This window comes from Plectropomus leopardus, chromosome 2 (genome assembly GCF_008729295.1).
Source record: "Plectropomus leopardus isolate mb chromosome 2, YSFRI_Pleo_2.0, whole genome shotgun sequence".
NCBI classification, from domain to species: domain Eukaryota; kingdom Metazoa; phylum Chordata; class Actinopteri; order Perciformes; family Serranidae; genus Plectropomus; species Plectropomus leopardus.
In genome coordinates, this window is record NC_056464.1 from 22,662,979 (window position 1) to 22,685,553 (window position 22,575).

Genomic DNA, 22,575 nt, shown 5'->3' on the forward strand with positions numbered 1-22,575 from the left:
CAGCACAAAACGTAGAACTGGCCACATTCTCACAGTATTTCAAACAGTTGCCTCACTAATAGGCAGACTGCTTGAAATTCAATATTACTGTAAGAGAGCCTAACGCTTTCATTAAATGTAAGTTTAGTTCATAGAATAAAAACACATCTAAATTGCTGTTTGGGTATCGGTGAACCAATGTGCCTGAGCGTAAAATGCAAAGCAAAAAAACTTTTACTTTATGTTTTTCTCTATACATTGTCGTTCATCAAAGACCTTGACTTCAGCATTTCTTTGATGCACCACCTATTAAAGAAAGTCAATGCAGAAGATGCTTTGAGAGACAATCCGTCAAGGACGATTAATGAGAACAAATCTATCTTACCGCAGGTCAATATCATGACAAATGGCTTTCAAACGCTTTCAACTGACTGTTAACTCTTTAAATAACGAGGATGCCTTACCCCACTTATCGTGGCTACCAAATTTAGTTGCAGAGCTTAGGTTGTCTGCTACACTGCATGTGTCGGGGCTCAGCAGAGCTCGCTTCTCCCCCTCTGGGTGCCACACTGGTATTATTGGAAATAATGGAGTGATTATAGCCAAGGTGAATTATTGAGAGGGGACTAGGGGAGGCGAAGGGGGAGCAGGAGGAGAAAGGATGATATGGGTGGCATTGAAATACAGAACAAGTGAGTCACAGAGATAGAAAAGCAAAGAAAGATGAATACAAAAATTAAGTGAATGGCAAAGAACGTGAAGATGAATAGAATAAAAGAGAAAGAGAAAGAGGGGGCGTTGTATAAAAGGACATGATGAAGATCTTTTGGGTCATGAATAACTCTTTTATGATTGTGCAAACAGGTAGAGATTTGGGGATGTGAAAGAGGGAGTGTGTGAGCGCTGGTAGAGGCTGAATTAGAGACATATTTAGTTGGCAACACACCGCTTATTTCTCTCTCCTCTGCTTCCCTGCAGTGGATTTATGGCTGTTGCAGTGGCCTTTGGGCTCCAGGCTGTTCTCAGCATGAGAACCTCCTAGCAATGCGCTCCCTCTGCGTTGTCAGTGTGAAGCTGCACACACACACACACACACACACACTAACGCACTCACTCACACAATAACATGCACACACAGACACAAAAGGAGGGAGAGAGAGGCACACACACACTAACAAGAACAAATAAATGTTTGTGCGTGACACAGAAGCAAGTGAAGTCACAGTATCCACACAAACACACACACACACGCACAGACACACACAATGGGAGTGTGTGTCTCAAGTGTCACACATAAGCACACAAAGTGCTTGATGTCCTGCCCTTGACACTATGAATGTTCAGACAGCAGATTAAAGTGTACGTGTGTGTGTGTGTGTGTGTGTCTGTGTCTACTTGGAATATAGTGGAGACACTCACTTAGCCAGCAGAGTGAGGACATTTTCAGAAAGTGAGGACATTTTGGCCTGTCCTGATTTCTTCAAAGGCCCTTTTAAAGCTTTACCTGGTTTTATAGTTCAGGTTGAAATAAGGGTTTGGGTTAGGCATTTACTCGTGATGGTAAAGGTTAGGGTAAGGGGCTTGGTAATGCATTATGTCAAGAAGGGTCCTCACAAAGATAGCAGTACAAGAATGTATGTGTATAAGTGTGTAAGTGCGAGGGCCGACTCTTCTTGACACCCAGCATGTGGGTTAATAAGCACTGGTGTGTATCCGTCCCTTCTCAAAATGTTTTCACCTCTATTCTGGACACTTGCTGTTTAGCCCTGGTTCTTACATGGTATCTTTGCACTATTGACGCTCTTTCTCTCTCTCTCGTTCTCTCTCCCTTTCGCTCTCAGACATTAACCTAGCTCAGTTTCTGATTTATATCAATAATTAATGCATCCTTCCTTACCTCTCTCTCTGCTTCTCTCAGTCTTCCTCTTGCACCCTCACTCCCTATCTTCTCTCTTTCCTCCCTTAGCTCAATTCCATGTCCTCTTCCTTATACCCCCATGTGGATACCTCTGTCTGCCATATCTTCAATTTCTGTTTTTTTTTTCTTCTCCCCACACCCCTTTGACAGTTGCTGTCTTTCTCTCTGATGTTTTTCTCCCTGGGTCTCCACCGCTGTCATGGCAGGAGAGAGGCAAAGGCACCAGAGCTGACAGCAGTACAGGGGAATGGCAGGCGGTGTGGTCGCAGGATCCATAATAACCTGTGCATGTCCCCTTCAGATCCCTGCTCCCGCATCCTGTCCACAGGTAGGAATATCTTATTATATTAAAAGAGCTTTGTCATTGTTATTGACCCTGTTCTGAATGAATGAATGAATCCCATAACACGAAAATTGAACATTTCCCCCTACATTATACACTTATTCAGTGACCAAAAACCATATTAATCTCTAAATACTCTCTGTCTTCCCCACTCTTTTTGTGGCCCTGAACCACAAGCCCATTGGTTTCTCCTGAAGATGTATTTTTTAAAAAAGGGTAGACATTCATGCATTTTATGAAATGGCGAAATAATTTTCTGGTAATTTTAGTTTGTAGCAAATATTTCTCGAACAGGAATAAATAGTGAATTTGCTGCAGACTATTTTCTTGTGAAAATTGATGGCAGCAGAATGATTTATGTGGAATTGACACAAAATAAACTGCAGTGCACCTTCTCTTCATGAAGCAAAAACATATCACCAGGGCAACTGTGTTTTTCTCATTGATATATTTTAAACTCCACCTGATATTGAATTGCATTTCTTTGTCTGCAACAACATTATACATCCCCTATCTCTTGTTTTCCTTTGAGAAAAAAAAGTGAAACCAGAATTTGCTTTAATGTGACAAATGTGTTTTTTTTTCCCATTTCAATACAGCCAATCAAATCTTGTATCAAGCAGTGACGCCAGCAATCTATCATTGGCAGAGAGCAGACGGTCACACTGACCAGACAGCAGCCTACACAACACAAGAGCCACAGACTTTGAACAGCCCACACCAGTTTTCCTGTGAAAGTCTCCTCCTTATCTAACTTACAAACACAAACACACATCTTGTCCTGCAGCTTTGCTTGTTGACTGAGCCTCCAACCAACATTCACTGGGGAGAAGTTCAATGCTAATATCAGTTTGCGGGCTAGATGCCTTATTAGCCGCCCAGCATGTTAAAGGAATACTTAAGCACTCCTGTGAGCAGCATGTGCTGTCAATATACCTGAGATGCTGATGTATCTGCCCAGGATATTTAGTTAGGCAACAGCGCAAGTTTGATTTTTTTCTTCATTCAGACACCAACACGCTCCTTCGACAGGCTGAGAAAAAACAAAAAAAGCATTTCTTATATTTCCCTGATGTCCTTGATTATGTGCTTTGATTAATAAAAATAACCATTTACAATACATTTCTAATCATGTTTATAATATTTAGACTACATAAAGTGAAGAATAATGTGATTTCAGTTGGATAAATACTTCTTGGACAACAATACTGCCCTACAAATGCCAAAGATCTTAACTTACCAGAGTGAAAAACTGAGAGAAAATGACTTCAAAGGGTTTTTGTGTTTCAGTGAATCGTGGTCATAATATTGGAAATGTGAAAGTTCTTTGTTTTTTAATTTCTCTACGTAAAAACCTTGAGCTTACCTTGACCTATGACTGTTATTTGGAAGTCAAGGTCAAGGCAAACTTGATTATCGCTGAAAGGCAATTCATTGCACAGCCAGCAGTAAAATAGATACAAACAACTATGCACAACAACACACCGGTCACAACACGTCTACAGTGAAACAAAGAATCCCATTATACTGTTGAGGAGAAAAATAGTGGCAGGGAGAAATTAATTTTTAAGTCTTTTTAAGGTGCTCTGCCTCTGCATCATCTTTAATATAATACAGAGTTATGCCAAAGCCAAAGGCATCAAGTTCCATCGGATCTCTCACTTTGTTGTTGCATACAGCGAGCAATACATTGCATGATAATAATTATGGCCTTGACAGAATTTTGTGATATATGAAGGAAACTATCCACTTAATATAAAATGAATAAGAAGAAATCAGTCAATATTTAGGGTGTTTAAAATTGGATAAATGACTATTTGAACTGAATGAAAACAATACCTTTAAAATATTAGTTTAGTAACACCAAAAAAATGACTTTATGCATAGGCAAACAAATCTTTTTTCGAAGTGCACTGACACAAAACCTATGAACCTTAAATGAAGTTCCTGGATTTTGCCGTGGTTTCTCCAGAGCTTCTCATAGTTAAAGCAAAAGGAACTCATTATTAGAAAACAAACAACAAACAAACAAAACAACAGGAGACAGGAGATATTTGTCACATGACAGAGCAGACCTTTATTGTCCCAAAAATGACAAAAAAGCAATTAAAGTCTTTTGCGTTTGCAGAGCAGAATAAAGCTCCATAGCAAAATGGGATGAGCGATTTCAGGTTTGTCCTTGACTTGTAAATTTGTGCAGCATTATATCAAAATCTGTTTACTTGGTAAAATTACACCACACTATAAATCAACATTTCAAACATCATGATAATTAGTTCAACATTCCTACCAAAGCATATCAATGATGAAATGTACTTCTTATTGTTATCCTTTGGGGGAATTGTAGTCATTGACTATTCCCATAACTGTCATTGCATGTACATTGTGTATAATTAGAACTGGCTGTTAGCTCTCTCTGAGGGCATTTTTCTCTTACAAAGATCGTATTGACATAGAGAAAATACTTTCATGTTCAGCCTCATTTATTTCCTCCTTTACTTGTTTTAATAGACTGCAAAACAGATACATTGTCCCACAAGGAAAAGGAATAAACCCTGGAGGTCAAAAACTTTTTGAAAAAAGAAATTGGCATGTGACTGCATCAGGAGTTGGATTTGTTCTTGTAAGAAGCCTGGGCCTAATTTAGATGATACAGTACATCAGTACATCCTATAGGCAAATGATTTTTAGATTCTTTCGCAGTAATGATTTTTTTCTGAATTCTTAGATTGTTATGAAAAGGGAATTGATATACCATTATGTTTTTTTACCATTTCTACCAGGAGGCATTCTCACATAAAAACCACTTGTGCATTGTCCTCTGTGTGTTTTTGCCCTTGTCAGCTGATGATACCGTCTGTTTGGACATGGCTGAATGGGGTCTCTTGACATTCATCAAATGATTAAACAAAGAAAGAAAACTCTCAGCTGTATTTCAGCTCTGCAGGATCAGTACTATACAACAGTGATTGCTGTACATAATTCTGCTACTGCATTTCCTGAAAACCAGTCAGAAGTATAATTCAAAAGCTCTCTTACACCTAAAATTCAGAATAGGTAGATTTCCACCGACTTCTTTAATTACTGAGATGGCCCGCCCAAAAATTGATATAATATTGCCACTGTAATGGTCACAGGCATGTTGTGATTGTCATTAAATGGTTGCAGCTCTGCTGTAAAACTACCTTTTTAGATTTAGGCAACAAAATTGTGTGGTGATGTGTTGGAAAAATACCATCCTTTAGCATTAAATAAGTTCCTTTGCTACTAAAGTAACATTATGTGAGTCATGTGACATACGTCATTCATAGTAGCATGCTAGGCTATGTTGTTATTAAAAAAAAAGTCCATGTTGACTTTGAGATGTGAACACTGGTCTCTTTTGTCAAAGTCCACCATCCCACCCACTTTATAGTATCAATATTAAGCTGCATTTCATTCAAAGTCTGAGGTTGAATTCCCCAGTTGAAATTTTCGAACTTGAAATGAATGACTGAATAAATGAATTTTTTGACTTCCACCTTCCAAGCGTTCCTGGTGCACAACACCAAACATAAAGAAAAAACATGACAGACAGTGACGAACTGGTGTTTTTGTGGCTAGTCCATGGACAACTGCACCGTCAGTGGGGCCGCCTTCCTGCCTCTGCCCCTATAATAACTACTACACCCACTGGAGGTCATCGCCTTACAATTAACATAAGTTAGTTAGTTAGTTAGTTAGTTAGTTTGTGATAAGCTGCTTGCACAGTCTACCTATGAGGTCGTTTTTACGGTGACAGCGTGCTGAGTACAAGCCCCTCTGGAACAGCGCCAAGCCATGACGCCAATTTTACATAGTTGCCAAAAGTACATTTCAGTGCCGTATGATGCCATTCTGCCCAAAAAGACATTTTCCCATAGAATTACATTGTGAAATCAAACAATACATGTTTTGAGCATCCCATTCCCCATGAAATGACTCTAAAGTCTAGAAGAGCCAGACAATTAAATAATTTTTATCCTTATTCGTTAGCCAAGCACAAAACTAGATGCATCCTATGATGCGAAGGGTCCAGGTAATGTCATATCATGGAAATTGAGGTGTTTTTGAATAATTTGCCATTGAGTAACTGTCATTGGAGTGAGCAAGGCCCCATGTCTAAACCTATATCCAGTTCTCTTGACAACCATAGCTGAGAAATGCACAATGAAACTGGGACACAGATTTAAGTTGTTTTGGGTCATTCTGATGATTGAGTATCGTGTTGTCTCCAGGTGTGTGCATGGAAGATGGAGAGAACTGGTGCTCTCAGATCAACAGGCTGCAGCTACTGCTGGATAAACTGGAGTGTCAGGTATGAAACAGTTCCTTCTGTATATTTTCAAGTGGAACACAAATTTAATCTGAAAGGTTAAGAAAATATAAGTATAGAGCTTTTATATTTTTGACCCTCTGGTCTCCCATAGATTAAATGAATGCATACCCTTCCCATGAATACCAGCAGCCATCAACATTAACTGTATTTACTTTGTTGCACAGGTAATGGAATCAGTTTAATAAAAAAAAAACACAGGCTGTGCGTGGGCTATTTATTAGGCTGTCACAGGCCTGCCACCTCGTTTTAAAAAACATATTCATTATTAAATAAACTGTGACAAAATATGCTGAGAATATGCAAAATAGTAACACCTAATGCATTAGCTTTTCAAACATTTTGGGGCACTGAATATTAATGTGTTGAGAATAATGGGAAGTAAACACTGCACCCTGCAGACTGGGCACATTTTCATACCTGTAAACCTGCCTGAACGGCTGCTTTTGTACAATTGCATGATTATTTAGGACACAAGGACTTCACTTGAGTGGCTCAATGTTCTGGTTTCATTACAAAGTCTGGGACAAGGTGTCATCTTAGTGCTTGAAGGGTTTCGGCTGTGATTCTTGAAGGCGACAGCCTGCTTAAACAGATCGTTTGGGTGTTTTTAGTCATTTAGGTCTGTTATTAACTGTCTGTATTATGTCATTTACTGTATATTTCTATTTAACTTAAGCATATGCAGCATAATACAGAGCACGTTTTTGTGCATTTGTGATGATATGAAATCGCAAAGGGTGCACTCAGCCTTTAGAAAACGATGCTTTTCTAAGACTTCTGTCTGTCAAACACAAAGCACAGTCACCTCTCTACCTTTCATTTCTCATTCTGTGTCCTGTGACCCATTCTTGCCACCATGTCTCAAATACTTTTTCACACTCTCTTGCCACATCTTGTGCTCCATCTCATTCTCTCTCCGTCCGTTCTTTTCTTTATTAACTCCTGTTATTCCTATCTTTTGATATTCATTCTTCCACTCCTTTCAGCCTCTCTCAAAGCATTTGTCTCTTTCTGGCCCTCGGTTTCGCCGACCCAGAGGGACTCAGAGTGCAATATCAAAACAATTCATAACCTGCAGGATGTTCAGAGTGCAATATCCATCCCCACACTTCAATGCAACCTCCATCTCTCTCTCACACACACACACACTCCCTTTCTCTGCTCTCTCACATGCAATAGAATGAGTTTTCTGCCTCAAAGGTTATGTCCCCTGTAACACACACACACACACACACACACACACACAAAGACCACAACCTTTAAAATGGAGAGCTCATTCTGTTTTATTACCTTTAGTGTATTTCATTATTCATTACATCATACGTTTATAGAATACATGCAGTATACAGCCTAAGGATATGCTTGAAAGAACAAATCATGTGCGGTGAATTACATGTTTCCCAATTGTTTTGCTTTAAAAATGTAATTTTAATCTACACTCGGCAGTGTGGCTATGGCTCATTCCTTTGCTCTGCTATTACTTTTTTAGCTAAAAGAAACACAATGGCATTACTGAATGAATGGATGTAACCTTTATAGCACTGCAGGGAATTTGTCTCACACAATGGCCTTTAAAAATATGTCAAATCACACACATTAAGCCATCGGATGTTGTATGACAGCCAAAGAGAAAAAAAAACCCATTACAGTAAAAGCAGTGATTCACATATTTCGTCCATTAACTTTGCCGCCTTTCATGTTCCTCATAATTGACAACAGCCTGCAAACACATTCAGTTTACCCACAGGTAAAAATGACTGCAGATGGGGTGCAAATATACTCAAAACCATCAGCACTCATCAACCAGGATCTCATGTTCAGGTTGTCGAATACCGATGCTTTTCATAGCCATCAAAGTCTTATGCTAATGAACAGCCTGTAATTGTTTGTCTTTATGTAACTTCTGTGTAGTTATGATAAGTTGACTACTTAGCTCAAAAGTAGCTGATGGCATACAATGTTATGCAATGCAATACAATTTAAGTATATAAATGAGGCATTTTGTTGTTAATGAAATGTTATAAAATTGTTCAGACTTATACTGAGTATACTGATCAAATCATTCAATATAAAATGTTTTATTAAAACAAGATAGCAAGGTGCACATAGACATTTAGCTCTTCTTCTATCACAGATGGATTCAGTGTTTAATTATTAATGGCCACACCTCTGGCAACACTGACCTTTCTTACCTGCATGTTTACCAGAGCCAGGAGCTTCTTGTCATATTTTTCCCCTTCTTGTTTCAGGGTCCCAAGTTGGAGCCACTGAAAGAGGACACACTAGCCAGCACGTACAAGTCTGTAAGTCAGCACTGATATAAGCACTTTAAGACTGACCTAAGTCAAGAAGCATTGACCAAACCTTTTGTTTTGTGGGAGGTAGTTTTATTGAGAAGTTTTCCTCATTAAAAGGACAGTTCAACCCAAATAAATGGTGCTATTTCGCAGTCTAGATTGTTTTGGTGTGAGTTGCAGAGGGTTGGAGATATCGACCATAGAGATGTCTGCCTTATCTTAAATAAAATGGAACTAGATGGCATTTGGTTTGTTGTGCTTAAAGTGCCAAAAAAAGTACATATGAAAAACTCAAAAGCAATGTCTCTGACCTGTTTATTCAAGACAGTCCACAAATCTTGTTGTGCTCAGTTTCCTTTAGGAACTTTTTTCATTTGACTGAACTACACACACCAACCACATCATCACACAGAAGGATATTTTTGATTTGGGAATGCACTGTCCTTTTAAAGTAGAATCATTTGTTGTCATTACAGTTACTTAAATAGTTGTGATTACCTAAGTGGTGCATAGATTATGTGCATGTATATAAGACACAGAAACTGGTTTGCAAAGATTCTTCTCCCATATAAACCAAACTTACACTTTGCAGACAGCATTTCACAGCAATCAAACACTCAATGTCGAACTATATGGTGAGGCCTCTACATTGTTGAAATGTGACACTTCGCTGCCTGTGGCTGCTGTGCAGCAGAGTTATTATATAGAACAACTCTCTTTATTTCAGATGATACAGTGGCCTGATTGCAGTGATTGTGCCTCATGGTGCAAATCAAGCAGAGAACAAACTAAGAATGTACTTCAGTGGATGATTGCTGATTAAAACTGTTTTCACATTTTGTTCTTTTAAAACAAATCACACTTATGTTGTTTTCATTTACATTAATTTTGCATACATCAACATAAAATACAAGAGCTGCACAGCTGAATTACTGCCACTCTGTCTAGACAGGAATATTTTTTTTCAAAACATTTGCCTCTACATATTTAACGTGACTCCATTAACACACCCAGACACTCCTCGTTTTACTCTTTCGTTTAATTGTGTACGCCCCCAGTGTGTTCCAAAAAGCTGGCAAGATATAATTTAAACTCTTTACAGCTGCGCTCAGCAATTATTCCCTCCAGAAAATGCATTTTACTCAGTTACTCCAGTTTGTTCACCGTCCCTGTTCTAAATGTCAAGCAGCACACCTGTTTCCTCCTCGAGCCAAAAAATTCCACGAACTCCTGTACAAGCATTTCTAAGGTCTGTTTTTGGGCCACAGATATACTCACTCTACCTCATTCCAGCTATAAAAATTAATATATGACAAGCCTCAAGGTGAAAAAGTCCATATAGGGAAGCAGTCAAGGGCCAGTTTATGTGTACAGGGTTCACCCTGAAAAGAAAGAGTAAATAAAAGTAACTTGAGTACATTTGACGTTTTCACACATGGACAAGAGAAGTTACTGACTCATGCACTTGAGAGGTAGAAATGGTGTGAAAACGCCCACAGACAGGTGAGTGTATTGTTAGGGGTAACTATAGTGACAGGTATTTCACAATATTCATAACAGCAGAAGTAAGCTGAATGTTTTTACATGTTTTTAGACTGGTTAAAAAAGGAAAGCAGTAGGATTTTAGAGTAAAACCAAAAAGTAAAACCCTGCAGCTATCAATATTGAAAAGAAGCACCTGGATGATCCTTGTGACAAAGAGCTGAGTGACCGAATACAAAAATACTAAAAGTGCATTTCCATACAAATTATAAACCACAAGATTTAAATGATAATTTTATTTTACCTTAAATACAAAAAAGTACGGAGGCACAATCAGTGGAGGGCAAATCTCCACCAGGCTGCTGCCTGACCTGATCGCAGCCACTCTAGAAAATTCTTGTACTTCAAGTGCCATGGTGTGTTTCAGAAAAGATCCAGCACTAACACAATTTGTCTGTTTTTCATAGATTTGCAGTGCGTTACGTAGAGCAGTTTGTTTTTCCCTGCTAACATGCACTGTTATTGAAGTGAACAATGTAGTCATGATGAAAATGAATGTATTTATAATAATTAAATCAGTGCCAAAAATCCTTGATCCCAGTATTAACTTGTCTTGTCTGGAGGCTACGGCACAACAAAGTGGGGAATAACAACAATCAACACAATTAAAATAGATAACCAAAAATCATGTAACTACAAAGGCTACTTACTTATGGTAGAAGATCAAACATCAAGGTAAAATTACAACAGTATCAAAATCGACAAGTCTATCATATCAGACAGGCAGAACCCTCTCCCTCTGAACTCGTCCTGGTGTTGGATGACGCTGTGCGGAGGACAGAATGAAACCAGTTTGCAGCTGGACCACAGAGAGCTGCACTGTGGAACTGTCAGTTTTTGAGCCATGCAGAAGGCCTAAATGTGGCCTCAAATAGACACTAAAGCTTGTTGTTTTTTGCTGATTTCCAGAAAACATGGACCCCTTACTGGCTGGTTAAGGGGAATAAAGAGTTAGCACTCAATGACTGTATAAAACCATCAATAAAACAGGTTTTTCAGCAATTGTGAGTCACTGCAACCACAGGAGTTCTTGGGCATCCAGTCCAAATGAATGCACTAAGTATTAGGCTGATTGACCCAATAGTTTGTGAGATTAACTGCAAACAATATGCGCACACACTGCTTATGCCTGGTGGAGATAACTACAAAACCCTGTATTTTCTCACTCAACTTTAGTGGATTCTAGTTGTGTAGATTTTCATTTTATGTGCTCATGTAGAGTTCTTTCCCCAGCAATACAATTGAGCTAAACGTGTTTTTTTTTCTCCTCAGAAAAACTTTACTTTTAATCTGTACTATTTTTGATAAAAGGATGGTTCAGACAACTCTCTACAGCAAGGTCACTTTTTATGTCATTTTTAAATGCTAGCATTTTTATTAATTAAATTCAGTCCTCCGCTGTATTGAAATGCTGAGAATGCTTTAGAGATTGATATCTCACAACTAAACCTACATGACACACACAACCAAAAATGTTGTTGTCGTGAAGGTTAATCAACCTTTTGAGGCAGATTCAACTCTGTGGAAAAAAAATGCTCCCAAAGGACAAGCTATAAGACAAGTTTCACTTTCTCCTGGTTGCAGTGGTGACTCACTCTTGTATTGAACTGTTGAGAAAGTAAAGAGGGCAGCAGGTCTACACACTGCATTGGGAGATGTGGCAGAGGACCTTAAAGTTCGAGCTCAGTGTCCCTGAAGAGGACGCTGAATCAATGACAGCTGCGGGGATGTTGCTCGTTAGCTGGCCACATCAATCGATGCAGGAAAAAAATATTATTTCAAAGTGTCTTTTCTTTCCCTCTGTCAGGAGGTGCAGGGATTGATATGGAAAGCAGGTTTTTTATGGCACATTTTCATGGTACATTTAGCTGCTCTTGTTACTTTGCCGATGAACTTCGAGGAGCAAAGTGGGGAAAATAACCTGCAACACGGACTTACTGTGGGCTCAAATTTAATTGAGAGGGAAAAACTTACCAGCTGCTGTTGCTGGAATACATGAAGAAAATGACAAAGTGAAGACACTGATGAGGTATCTTGCAAACCAAATAATCACTTTGCTGTATTTTTCATGGCTTGAATTTATGAAAAGTAATTGAATTTCACTTTGATTACTTCACAGTTAGTGCCTCTATCTTACTTTAGCAGCTGTTTCCACTCAGGCTTTCTGATACATTGAAAACTGAACATACTGACAAAGTGTTTTTTCCAAGTAAGAGCAGTGCAAAGTGGTGCAATTTATTGATTTATATTTCATCTGTTCTTAGTGATATATGTACCCTCAGGAAAGTATAATCAGTTCTTCATCAAATGCTTCAAAATATCTGACAATATCTCGACACGCCTGCACCTCAGGGGCTGATGATGCCACACACACACACACACACAGAGAAGCCTTTTCTTCTTCTGGGCAGCTCATGTATCATCCCATCATTTATTCTCTCCGTCTATTGTCCTGCTGCCAACAGAACATCCTGCTGGTTCAGAGGCAGATGTCAGTGAGTGAGGAAGATCTGGACAACTTCCGGAAAGTCCTGAAGAGTTACATCGATGCGACCGCAGCTCACTCTGACAACCTGCAGTGAGTGTGTAGCATGTTTTTAGGCAAAGCAAATATGTCTTTGAAACATTGTCGGGCTCTGCTGCTGAAGTAGCTGTTTGAATGTTGAGACAGTGTTGACTCAGGGGTTTGAATTGTCAGCTGTGCCAAAACCGATGCTCGTGAGAAAACTGAGGGAAATGGATGGAAAAGTGCTGTTCATGAAAAATTCCCATTAGCATTTTACCATCTGTCATCCTGGGATATAGCAGCTTTTTTGGGAGCCTATACTGTGAGAAACTTGATTGAAAATTCAGCCTTGTCTCGCTCCCAAGGTGTCAAAAATACGCCGCTTGGGCAGAGTGATGCAGAGCCTTTAGCATCTGAATGTAACACAACAGGCTTTCAGCCAATGTAAACCCACCCAAGCCAAGTTCATAGATCATGTTAAGTAATGGATGTAGCTACTGTGACATCAACCACTGATCTGTAGTGTGCCATTTTGAAGCCTCAAGTTTGGCATTTCAGCCATCACTGTCTTGGTTTTTAGGAGCCAGAAATGATTTGGATGAGAGGGTGGAGCTGTGGAGGAGCGAGGGGTGGATCTGACTCATAAACTGTGGTGACACCTCGCAGACAGCCTGTCACTCAAAGCGGTTCTGCCCTTAATTGTGTGTAACTTGAAGCCTTCATAAAATGTAAGAAGAGAGAGAAAGAGAGTTATATAAAAATGAATCCCCATACAATTGTCACAAACGTTGAAATTAGCTATAGAGACCAAAACCCTTTCCTCTACCAGGCTGTAGACGTGTTTATTTCTGCTGTGAAGTTGGGCGTTTCAACATGGGGGTCTATGATGATTGACTCGCTTTTGGAGCCAGCCCTAAGTGGCCATCCAATGAACTGCAGTTTTTGGCACTTTCACGTTGGCTTAATTTTTCAGCCCTGGAGGTTGTTGCTTGGTCCTAATTTAATGGTCAAAGCACCAAAAATAGTATGAGAGTGCAAAGATGTTACATTAGTCACATGACTAACATCAACCACAATCCTTTCCTAAACCATAACAAGTCATTTGGTGCCTAAACCTAACTGCCGACCCCTTCTTAGTCACAGGAGCCAACCCTTTCCCATCAAGGTACAGAAAAGGCTTCTAAGGATGGGGTCATCATGGAAACATAATTCATTTAATAACAGCTCAATATTTTCACAAAGTGACACTGTCATTAACATTAAATTAGGGCTAATGTTCTTTTAATGATGGCTGCTGTCTTTCAAGAGGCTTTGCTCCCTGCGTGGTTAAAACTGACATCTCTCAAAGATTCAAACTTTTTCATATCATGTGTACTCAATGAGTTCAAACTCTTTCTCACTTTGTATCCTCTTCTTGCCCCACTCCACTTTTTCTTCTCCACCCTGCTGTCAGTGTGTCCGTTCAGAAGCTCCCGGGAAAGTTGTGTTACATAATGTATGAGTTCTGGCAAGACCGCATCTCCTGGATGAGGTCAGTATGGTGTGTGTGTGTGTGTGTGTGTGTGTGTGCGTGTGTGCGTGTGTGCGTGTGTGCGCGTGCGTGTCTGTCTGTGTCTGTGCGTGTGCGTGTGCGTGCATGTGTGCATGCATGCGTGTGTTGTTGTGTCAGATATTGGCAGACTGTTTGGCACTCTTAACTTTTTGATGGAAATGTTCCCCACCAGTGAAGATGAGCAGATGGCCCATCTCTCAGCTCACACACACACATACTGAAACACATATATATACACACACATGAATGTAGTTTAAATGGTTTTAAAGGGTATCTATACCATACCACATACCAGTGAATATATATTTATTTGCACTGACTTGATGTATTTGATAAAAATGTGATTAAAAAATCAAAGATTTTCAATAACAATATTAAAAAAATTATATTTTAAATGAGTCAAATAAAAGAATTTGCTCTTTATACACTTAAAGGGGACCTATTATGCCTTTCCCTATTTTCTGTCATATACATAGCATTACAGTGTCAGATGTGCATGTTAACGTGGCCAAAGCCTCATATAATGAAGTAAACATAATAATCTTTGTAAGCAAAAACTGCAGGATTCACACAGTTCTGAATATTCTGTTTCCAATGATGTTTCCACTTTTGAGACAAGTTCATCACTGATATCTTTGTATGTTCATCTGCTTCAGGAAGTATTTACATTACGTAGCCTACTTTGTTGCATTTAGCTACACGCTAATGTCAGAGAAACGTGTGATTGTGGATTTAGATCATACTGGAACATGTCTGGTTGTGTTTAGAAGCTTTCATTGTTGATTTTTCGTGGTAGTGGTAGGTGCCACTGCGCTCCGTTACCGTCATTCCCCAGCTGCAATGATGTTGCAGTGAAACTGAGATGTGGAAGACTGGACACGCTGACCAATCAGAGCAGACTGGGCTTTTTTGGGAAGGGGGATTAAGGGCCATATGCATGCTGCGTCTTTAACCGCCTGCAAAACACCAGGTCAGGCACTGAGTGCTACTCCTGTTTCCACTCTTTACCAAGTTTAATGAGCGCAGAGGAAGGTTGCATCTGAGGTTGCTAAGCAACCAAAACCAGCACCACATGATAGCCCTCTTACCAGAAATCTGAGTGCAGAGCTGATCTTCTTCCAGGTGTTTCTTCCTAGTGTATTTGTTCCATAATTGTCTGTGGGAGAGATGTAAAGCTCAGGTTATCCTTGCATTAACTTCTTCTCCATATTTATCAGACTGGTATTTACAGAAGAAAGATAAACCAAGTTGGCGTGGCTTGCCGCAAGTCTCAGCTGAAAGTGACAGAAATTAGCGCTCAAAAAATGTGGCATGTGTACAGTCCCTTAAAGAAACACACTCTAAAACAGACGAACTCAGACAAAGGGTGAATTCTGGTGTTCCAGCACGGACAGTATGGAGGAAATAGCCTGTTTTTGTAAACATGTTCTTTTAGAAACCCAAAATAGAAGTATGGACCTGAAAACGAGCATAATGGTTCCCCTTTAACAACTCAACGTCTCAATAGAGTGAAAAAAAAACCTTAAACAAAATTGTCATGATAAAAATGCAGAATATCTCCAGTGATGAACTCCTGTGCTACAGGTGATGCTCGACTCTGATTCCCTCTCATTTTAATTCCTGTTTTATTTTTTTTTTTTTTTGTCTGCCACTATAGCTACCTGCAGTCCAACAGCAGTAAAGATTTCCAGCGCTGCATCATTGACATGTTGGAGGATGCTGAAGTAGTTTCCACCATGTTGCTCCCAGGTTTGTTGCAAGAATTTACATATACTGACTTTCAGTGAGATCACAGTAGAGCTTGCATTTGCTTTCAGTCCTTACATTGTTTTGTACAATTTATTAGTATTATTATTTTAAATCTAATTTGCACGTGTAAATGTCTGCTGCAAAAATGTCTTAATATTTGTATGCTGTGAGTTATGAGCTCCGCAGACATCAGGACATTTTTCATTTTGTTATCATTGTGTTCATATGACACACACACAGCTTCGCCACAGTGATGGCTCAGTAGACCTAGACTCCTCGGGTGCTGAGAGGATGCTAGAAATTCTGCTCAGCTGCTCATTGCCTCTGTGATCTGTCATTTTTCAGCGCTTGTGATCATACTGTGCAGGGTCAGTCAAACAGAGCCTTGCTTCTCCCCCCTGTCAGCAGCAGTTCGAAGTCTTTTGAGGAATATATTTAGAAAAAGTGCCTGGCTTGATAGTGAAGTTGAAAATGGTAGCCACAGGTTTCCATGTCAGGGATCTGCTCACATTCACCAAACATTGCATAGCTTTTAAACTGCCCAGTAACTTGCTTTTCAGAACTATCTGGTATATTTCAGCTAAAGCTGCAACATGTCTGTCAGCTTGCCTGGACACTGTAATCAGTAATCAGTGTAACAGTGTGTCCCTGCTGATACATGCTGTGTCCCAATCCAGATCAAATATATCAACACTCACAGTTTCTGCAGGAAGCATATTGTAAATAAATGTACTTAACTTTGCTGTACTAACAGGACTTTTTTTAAGAATTAATACTTGGTTGTTGTGGTTGATGTGACACATATTTTTTCTGGAGCTGTTTAAATCACCATCAACATTTTTTGCAGCTTTGTGTAGCACCTAGTTCCTCTTTGCATTGCATTGTGGGACAATAGCATACTATACATGAACAGTCATCAACAGATATCACTCAAAATTAAAGTGTTTTTAGTCTGCACCCGAAACTCAGAATTCTTATAGGGTGAACTCACTGCTTAGGGACTGTTAATTATTTATCAGAAGTGTGGCTGGAGTGTGACTTTGTTTTTGGTTTTTTGGTTTTATTTTTCCTTTTCATCTCGGCCCTTCCAGGAGCTGCAAGTATTTTTCCTTGAGCCTCCCTGAGTGATTGGGGAAAATGTATGAACCTCCCTTTACCATAAATAACCTTTTTTTAATATATTCAGAACCAAATGTAGATAGTATTGGGGCCATTGCTATAAGCAAACAGCACACAGGTAGTGAGAGTTATGGCAAATCCTCCTCACAAATCACGTCATCACACAAGCTATGTGTGCATTTCAGCAAAATATGGGTGCATGGAAGCCATCCATCATTGGTCTTACTAAACCAAACCAACAAAATTTAATAAACCACTATAAGCAAAGTGTGCACATAAAGACAATTTTCCCAAATAAACCATGACATACACAGTAACACCCATAATAATGAATACAACTCTGCACAGCAGCCTTTAAAAGATTTTTAAAAAGTTAATCTTTGTTGTTCAAAACTTAAAATTTAAAACTTGGAAAACCAAATCATGAAGTTGGAAAAAAAACTTTGTTTTTTTGCTTTTATCATGCATGCATGCATGAGTGCAGAATTTAATGTTTTTGGTGTGACCTGTATCTAATCTGGTAGAGAGTGCGCCCCATATAGGCCATATATTTATCCGATTGATCCGATTAAGACAAATGGTTTTGTTTTGGCAAAATATTAACATACAGTGATTTTGATGAGTTCAAGAACCATCATAATCACCATTTCTGTTTTTACTGGTTTCGGGCTATAATAAATGATTTTGCAAAAAAGAAAACAGGATTTTCAAACACACTGGTGGGATTTGGGGTTCAGGGGGTATTATAGATAAATACAAATACAAAGATTTGAAATGGTAAGTCCCTCCCCTAAGCCACAATCAAAAACATAAACCCCCCCTTGCTTATAAAGATTATTTAACATGCCTCCATGTTTTGCACCCCACACCACCTCTCCCCTTCATAAATAACGAACAGTCCCTTAGTCAAAACGTTAGTAATATGGAATTGAGACACAACTACAGATCTTTTCAGCCTTTTTCACATTGGCTCCTCCTGCGTTAGTCCTGCTGGCTGACTGAAGGATCAGAGTCATTCATGTTGTAATTTCTCTGTGTGTCACATTCAGCTGTTAATTACATTAGTACATTAGGCTTGGATGTTTTAGGATATGTCAAGATGCACTAAAACCTCCCATCTGTGGAAATAGGGGGTTGTGTCCAGAATTTCTGGGCCTCCTGACAATAACTCACTTTGAGAATGTGGCTACTGAGCCTAAAGGTAGAAAATGTTTTCAAATCATATATTAACTGTACAAATATTGGATGTTTCTGAATAAATAAATATCCAAGTGGGGATTTTCTCTCCAAACACTCTGGACTATGTTCACACTGCATGTTGAGTGTGAGCCACTTCTGATGTTTTGCTCACATGGCACAAATATGTGTGTTGTGAAGCTGTAAATGCGGCAAAAAACACAGAATATCAAGTATTTTTTCCATCTGTGTGCCCAGGCAGCAGGCAACCTTTTACTTAGAAGTAATTAACATCTGACGCACAAATCTTCTCTTCATCACGTCGTCGACTCCTCAGGAGTATCACCACATGGCAGAGTAGCACGAATCACTGCCACTCCAGCTCAGGCTACAGTCATGACTCTTTTATCTTTTCTTGACATTTAATTCATTTGTTGCACGCCTCTAAAGATGCTTCAGAAAGTAATCGGGTTAATTGCTTTTTCTGCCTCTTTGCGTCGCCGCAGATGGTGAGTTAGCTGTGTGGGCTGCACGGGTTGCGCTCGTTGCTAGGTTACTGTACGTGGTTTTTAATCTCAACATCTGTTACTTACACGTATGCATGCTGACTGATATGAGCTAAGCAGTTGTCGTGTAAACACAAGATTCAGATGTGGGTCACTTTGGAAAAATGGAGCAAAAACAACATAAAAAAGAAAATGTACTTTATTTAGGATAGCTGAAAAACTTAAAATAATATTAAATATATATATATATTTCAGTCAATCAACCTGACTGAAGTGAAAATAAAAAAGTCATGAACAAAAAGTCCAAGTTTTTTGAAAATGTGACGCTTAAAGAGTCATTTACTTGTTTTTACCCAGTAGAATTAGTTTTAGCTGATGATTTGTCTTTTTTATTTTCCTGGGGAAAAAAGTTAATATTGTAAGTTATAAAAGATAATAAGTTTGATTAACTTATTGATAACCAGAAGGGGAGATTGTAGTCTTGAATTGAGGGTGATGAAGCAGTGTGTGTTTATCAGTTTTAATCTTTTTTCTCATTGCAGCATTTTCAGTAAATTTGTTGTTAAAAGCTGCCTCTTATAGAACAATATATCGTATGTGTTTGCATTAAGACACTAAGCCTGTTTTTCTCAAAGAGAGAATCATTATCAGGTTATTTTATATTATATTACTATATTATTACTCTGAATCTTAGATGAGTTTGGCTGCTGAGTGTGTGCTGATTGGGAGAAAGAAGGATAGTTTATGAGGTGCATGTCAGAGGCGCAGCAAGGAGTTTACTCTGGAGCCAATAATAGAAAAATAAATAAAACACGACATTCTGCTGCACCTAGCAGAGGCTATTACTGTCTGTGTCAGTGACAGTCACCCGGCCCTGCCATCATATTTTTCTCCATTTTCATTTTTTTGCACCAACATCCAGGTGTTTGTAGTAGATATTATTTTTTTTACCACTAAGAATCTGTTTACAGCTCAGATGTGCAGTGTATAGGATTTAGGGGGACATATTGGTAGAAATGGAATAATACAATAAGTATGTTTTCTTTATCACGTTAAAATAAAAAGCATGTTTTCGTCACCTTAGAAAAATGTCTATATAGGGATTTCTAGGCCATGTTGCACTGCCATGTTTCTACAGTCGCCCAGAATGGATCAAACCAAACACTGGCTCTAGATAGGGCCATTGTGTTTCTGCAGTTAGTTAGTTAGTTAGTTAGTTGCTCCTCTGTGATGAGCCAAACAGCATCAGAAAAATACTTATTTTTAACGTGAAACTGCTTTTTACAATGTTTTAACCTGTTTTAATCACTGGGTCCATTTTTTTGTGAAGAGATGACCTTTTCAGACAATTCTGGTCCCGGTAGTAAACTCCTAAAGGTTGGGATCTTTAGTTATCAGAAAAAAATGTGAGTTTACTTCAGCAGACAGTTGGGAAAAACCTCCAAAACAATGAACACTGAAGGAATCCTAACCAAGACTTCACATTTGCTGCATGCAAAGTTTCAGCTGGCTGCAATCTGCAAACCTCTGAACTGAAAATGACATGAGGTTAAACGTAGTGTCTGCTAAACTTGAAAACAGTAGAACAGTGTGCACACGACCTCATGACCCCCCGTCCTGTATCTATAAAGCTGTGATTTGACTGCAGTTAATTAATTTAATTGCAGGCATCCCCAAATGACCATCATTTACACTTGTGTTATTTTGCTGATGGAAACGTTTAGCCGATAAATTGGAAAAATTAAAGCTTAATAAAATGTAAATTAGATTAATGATTTTGAAATGACCCTGACATTTCCCTCATGTGGTGACCCAACTCTCTCTCTCTCTGTCTCTTTCTCTCTTTCTCTGCATGTGTGTTTCCTCAGCTTCCTGGTGGATTATGACTAACAACAACAACTAGCAAGTGAATCCAGAATGTCACATCTACTGCCTACACTGTCACACGGACAAAGACACACTGGCACGTCAACCCACCCACCCACACACATGCACACATACAAACACATACACACATGCACACACAGAAGAATTCAAAAGGCATCCATGCGTTTGAAAGCAACAGGAGACAGAGACAATGGCGTCATCCAACAGCATCTTTTAATGTTCCTCTGTCTTCGACTGCTCATTATTGTGCCGCTTATATCAAAAGGGATAGTTGCACCCTATAGCCAGTCTGTTGACTTGAAAGTGACTGATTCTCTGCAATGCAAAAGCCATTTTCTCTTTCATAACCCTGTCTCTCACTTGGCCTCCTCTCTCTTGCAGCATTTGTATAATATGCCAGTGGAGAACAACCAAAATGATGCTAGTATAGGCTACTAGAGCAAATCTAATTGAATTTAAAATTCCCATGCCAGTAGTGTTTGTGCTTTTGATGAGTTGTTTATCGTTGAATACAATTAAATAGGAAGAAAAAACAGAGAGGGCGAGGAGATGGAGGGTTGCTGCAGCCTAAACATGCATGCTAATGACTGCAGCCAAGAGCTTTCAGTAATAGTTCCTTTAAATCCTGGTTGTCTATGCTGTACAATACTGTAGTACTGTTTTTTTCTTTCACTTAGCTATCCTACTGTCATGTGCAAAGAATGCCAAAATGAAAATGATCAAAAATGATCAAAAAAGCTACCCCTGCCCTTGCTAGACATACAAGTGGTTATTTATATTAGTTACATCTCCTCTGAGACACACGCTCTGTCTCAAATGTAAAAGTATCTCAAAAAGTGTGCGTATCTAAGAGAAGTAACACTTTGTGGGGATATTTTATTGTATCACTAAGTTATGAAGAGAAAACATGTTTAATGTATCATGTATTTATTTTGATCATGGTAGAGTTTATTGCATCTGTACATATGGAACTAAAGACATATTCATATTTCTGTTGTGTTTTGGTTCCGTAATGTACACCACCGATTGTAAACAAACTGGAAAAGCAACTTTAATAAAAATCATTAAAGCTACTAATTGTTTTGAAAAGTGAAAATGTCTCTGATTCTTAAGTTTTAATTCATTTTCATTAATGTTTTTCTTTCCATTTGTTCCAAAATTTCCTCCTCACAAGAGCAATTCATGGCTGCATTAATCGAGTTTTATGCCACCAAGGAGTAGAATAATTCCAAACAAAGTGACAGACTCAGCGCTCACTGAAAGATTATCAATTTCTAATCTTTTTATGGCCAACATGTCTTCAAATGTTGCTGTCCAACAGAACCAGAGTAACATTACAAGGGGTCACATTTGTGGCCGACTGACGAATGTTAGTTACATTTTCAGTGTCTTTCTAGCACTGGTTTCACCCAAAAAATATTCCTTGATCCATGTATTGTTCCGTTTTCCTCACCAGGAAGTTGCTACCTTGTCTTTCTGTCACTTGGTATTCGGAGATAATTTACAATATAAAGGTTTATCAGAGCTTTTTTGTTCTCAGACTGAACTATGCAATAAACAAATAAACAGAAAACAATCTTAGCAGGATAAATATTTTAATAGATTATCTAGAATAACAGGGAGATTCCATCACAAAAACAAAGC

At 38.8% G+C, this 22,575-nt stretch overlaps 1 protein-coding gene across 1 annotated transcript in view; it reads left to right on the forward strand.

Annotated features, from left to right (window-relative positions):
* necab3 (N-terminal EF-hand calcium binding protein 3) overlaps positions 1 to 21,641 on the forward strand; it is a 58,916-nt gene extending 37,275 nt beyond the window's left edge. The window contains exons 7-13 of the mRNA XM_042505395.1: positions 2,104 to 2,225; positions 6,497 to 6,576; positions 8,847 to 8,900; positions 12,902 to 13,014; positions 14,396 to 14,473; positions 16,152 to 16,243; positions 20,913 to 21,641. Coding sequence (XP_042361329.1) covers positions 2,104 to 2,225; positions 6,497 to 6,576; positions 8,847 to 8,900; positions 12,902 to 13,014; positions 14,396 to 14,473; positions 16,152 to 16,243; positions 20,913 to 20,947 — 574 coding nt within the window. The 3' untranslated portion in view covers positions 20,948 to 21,641. The remainder of the gene's footprint in view (positions 1 to 2,103; positions 2,226 to 6,496; positions 6,577 to 8,846; positions 8,901 to 12,901; positions 13,015 to 14,395; positions 14,474 to 16,151; positions 16,244 to 20,912) is intronic.
* Positions 21,642 to 22,575: the final 934 nt, after the last annotated feature.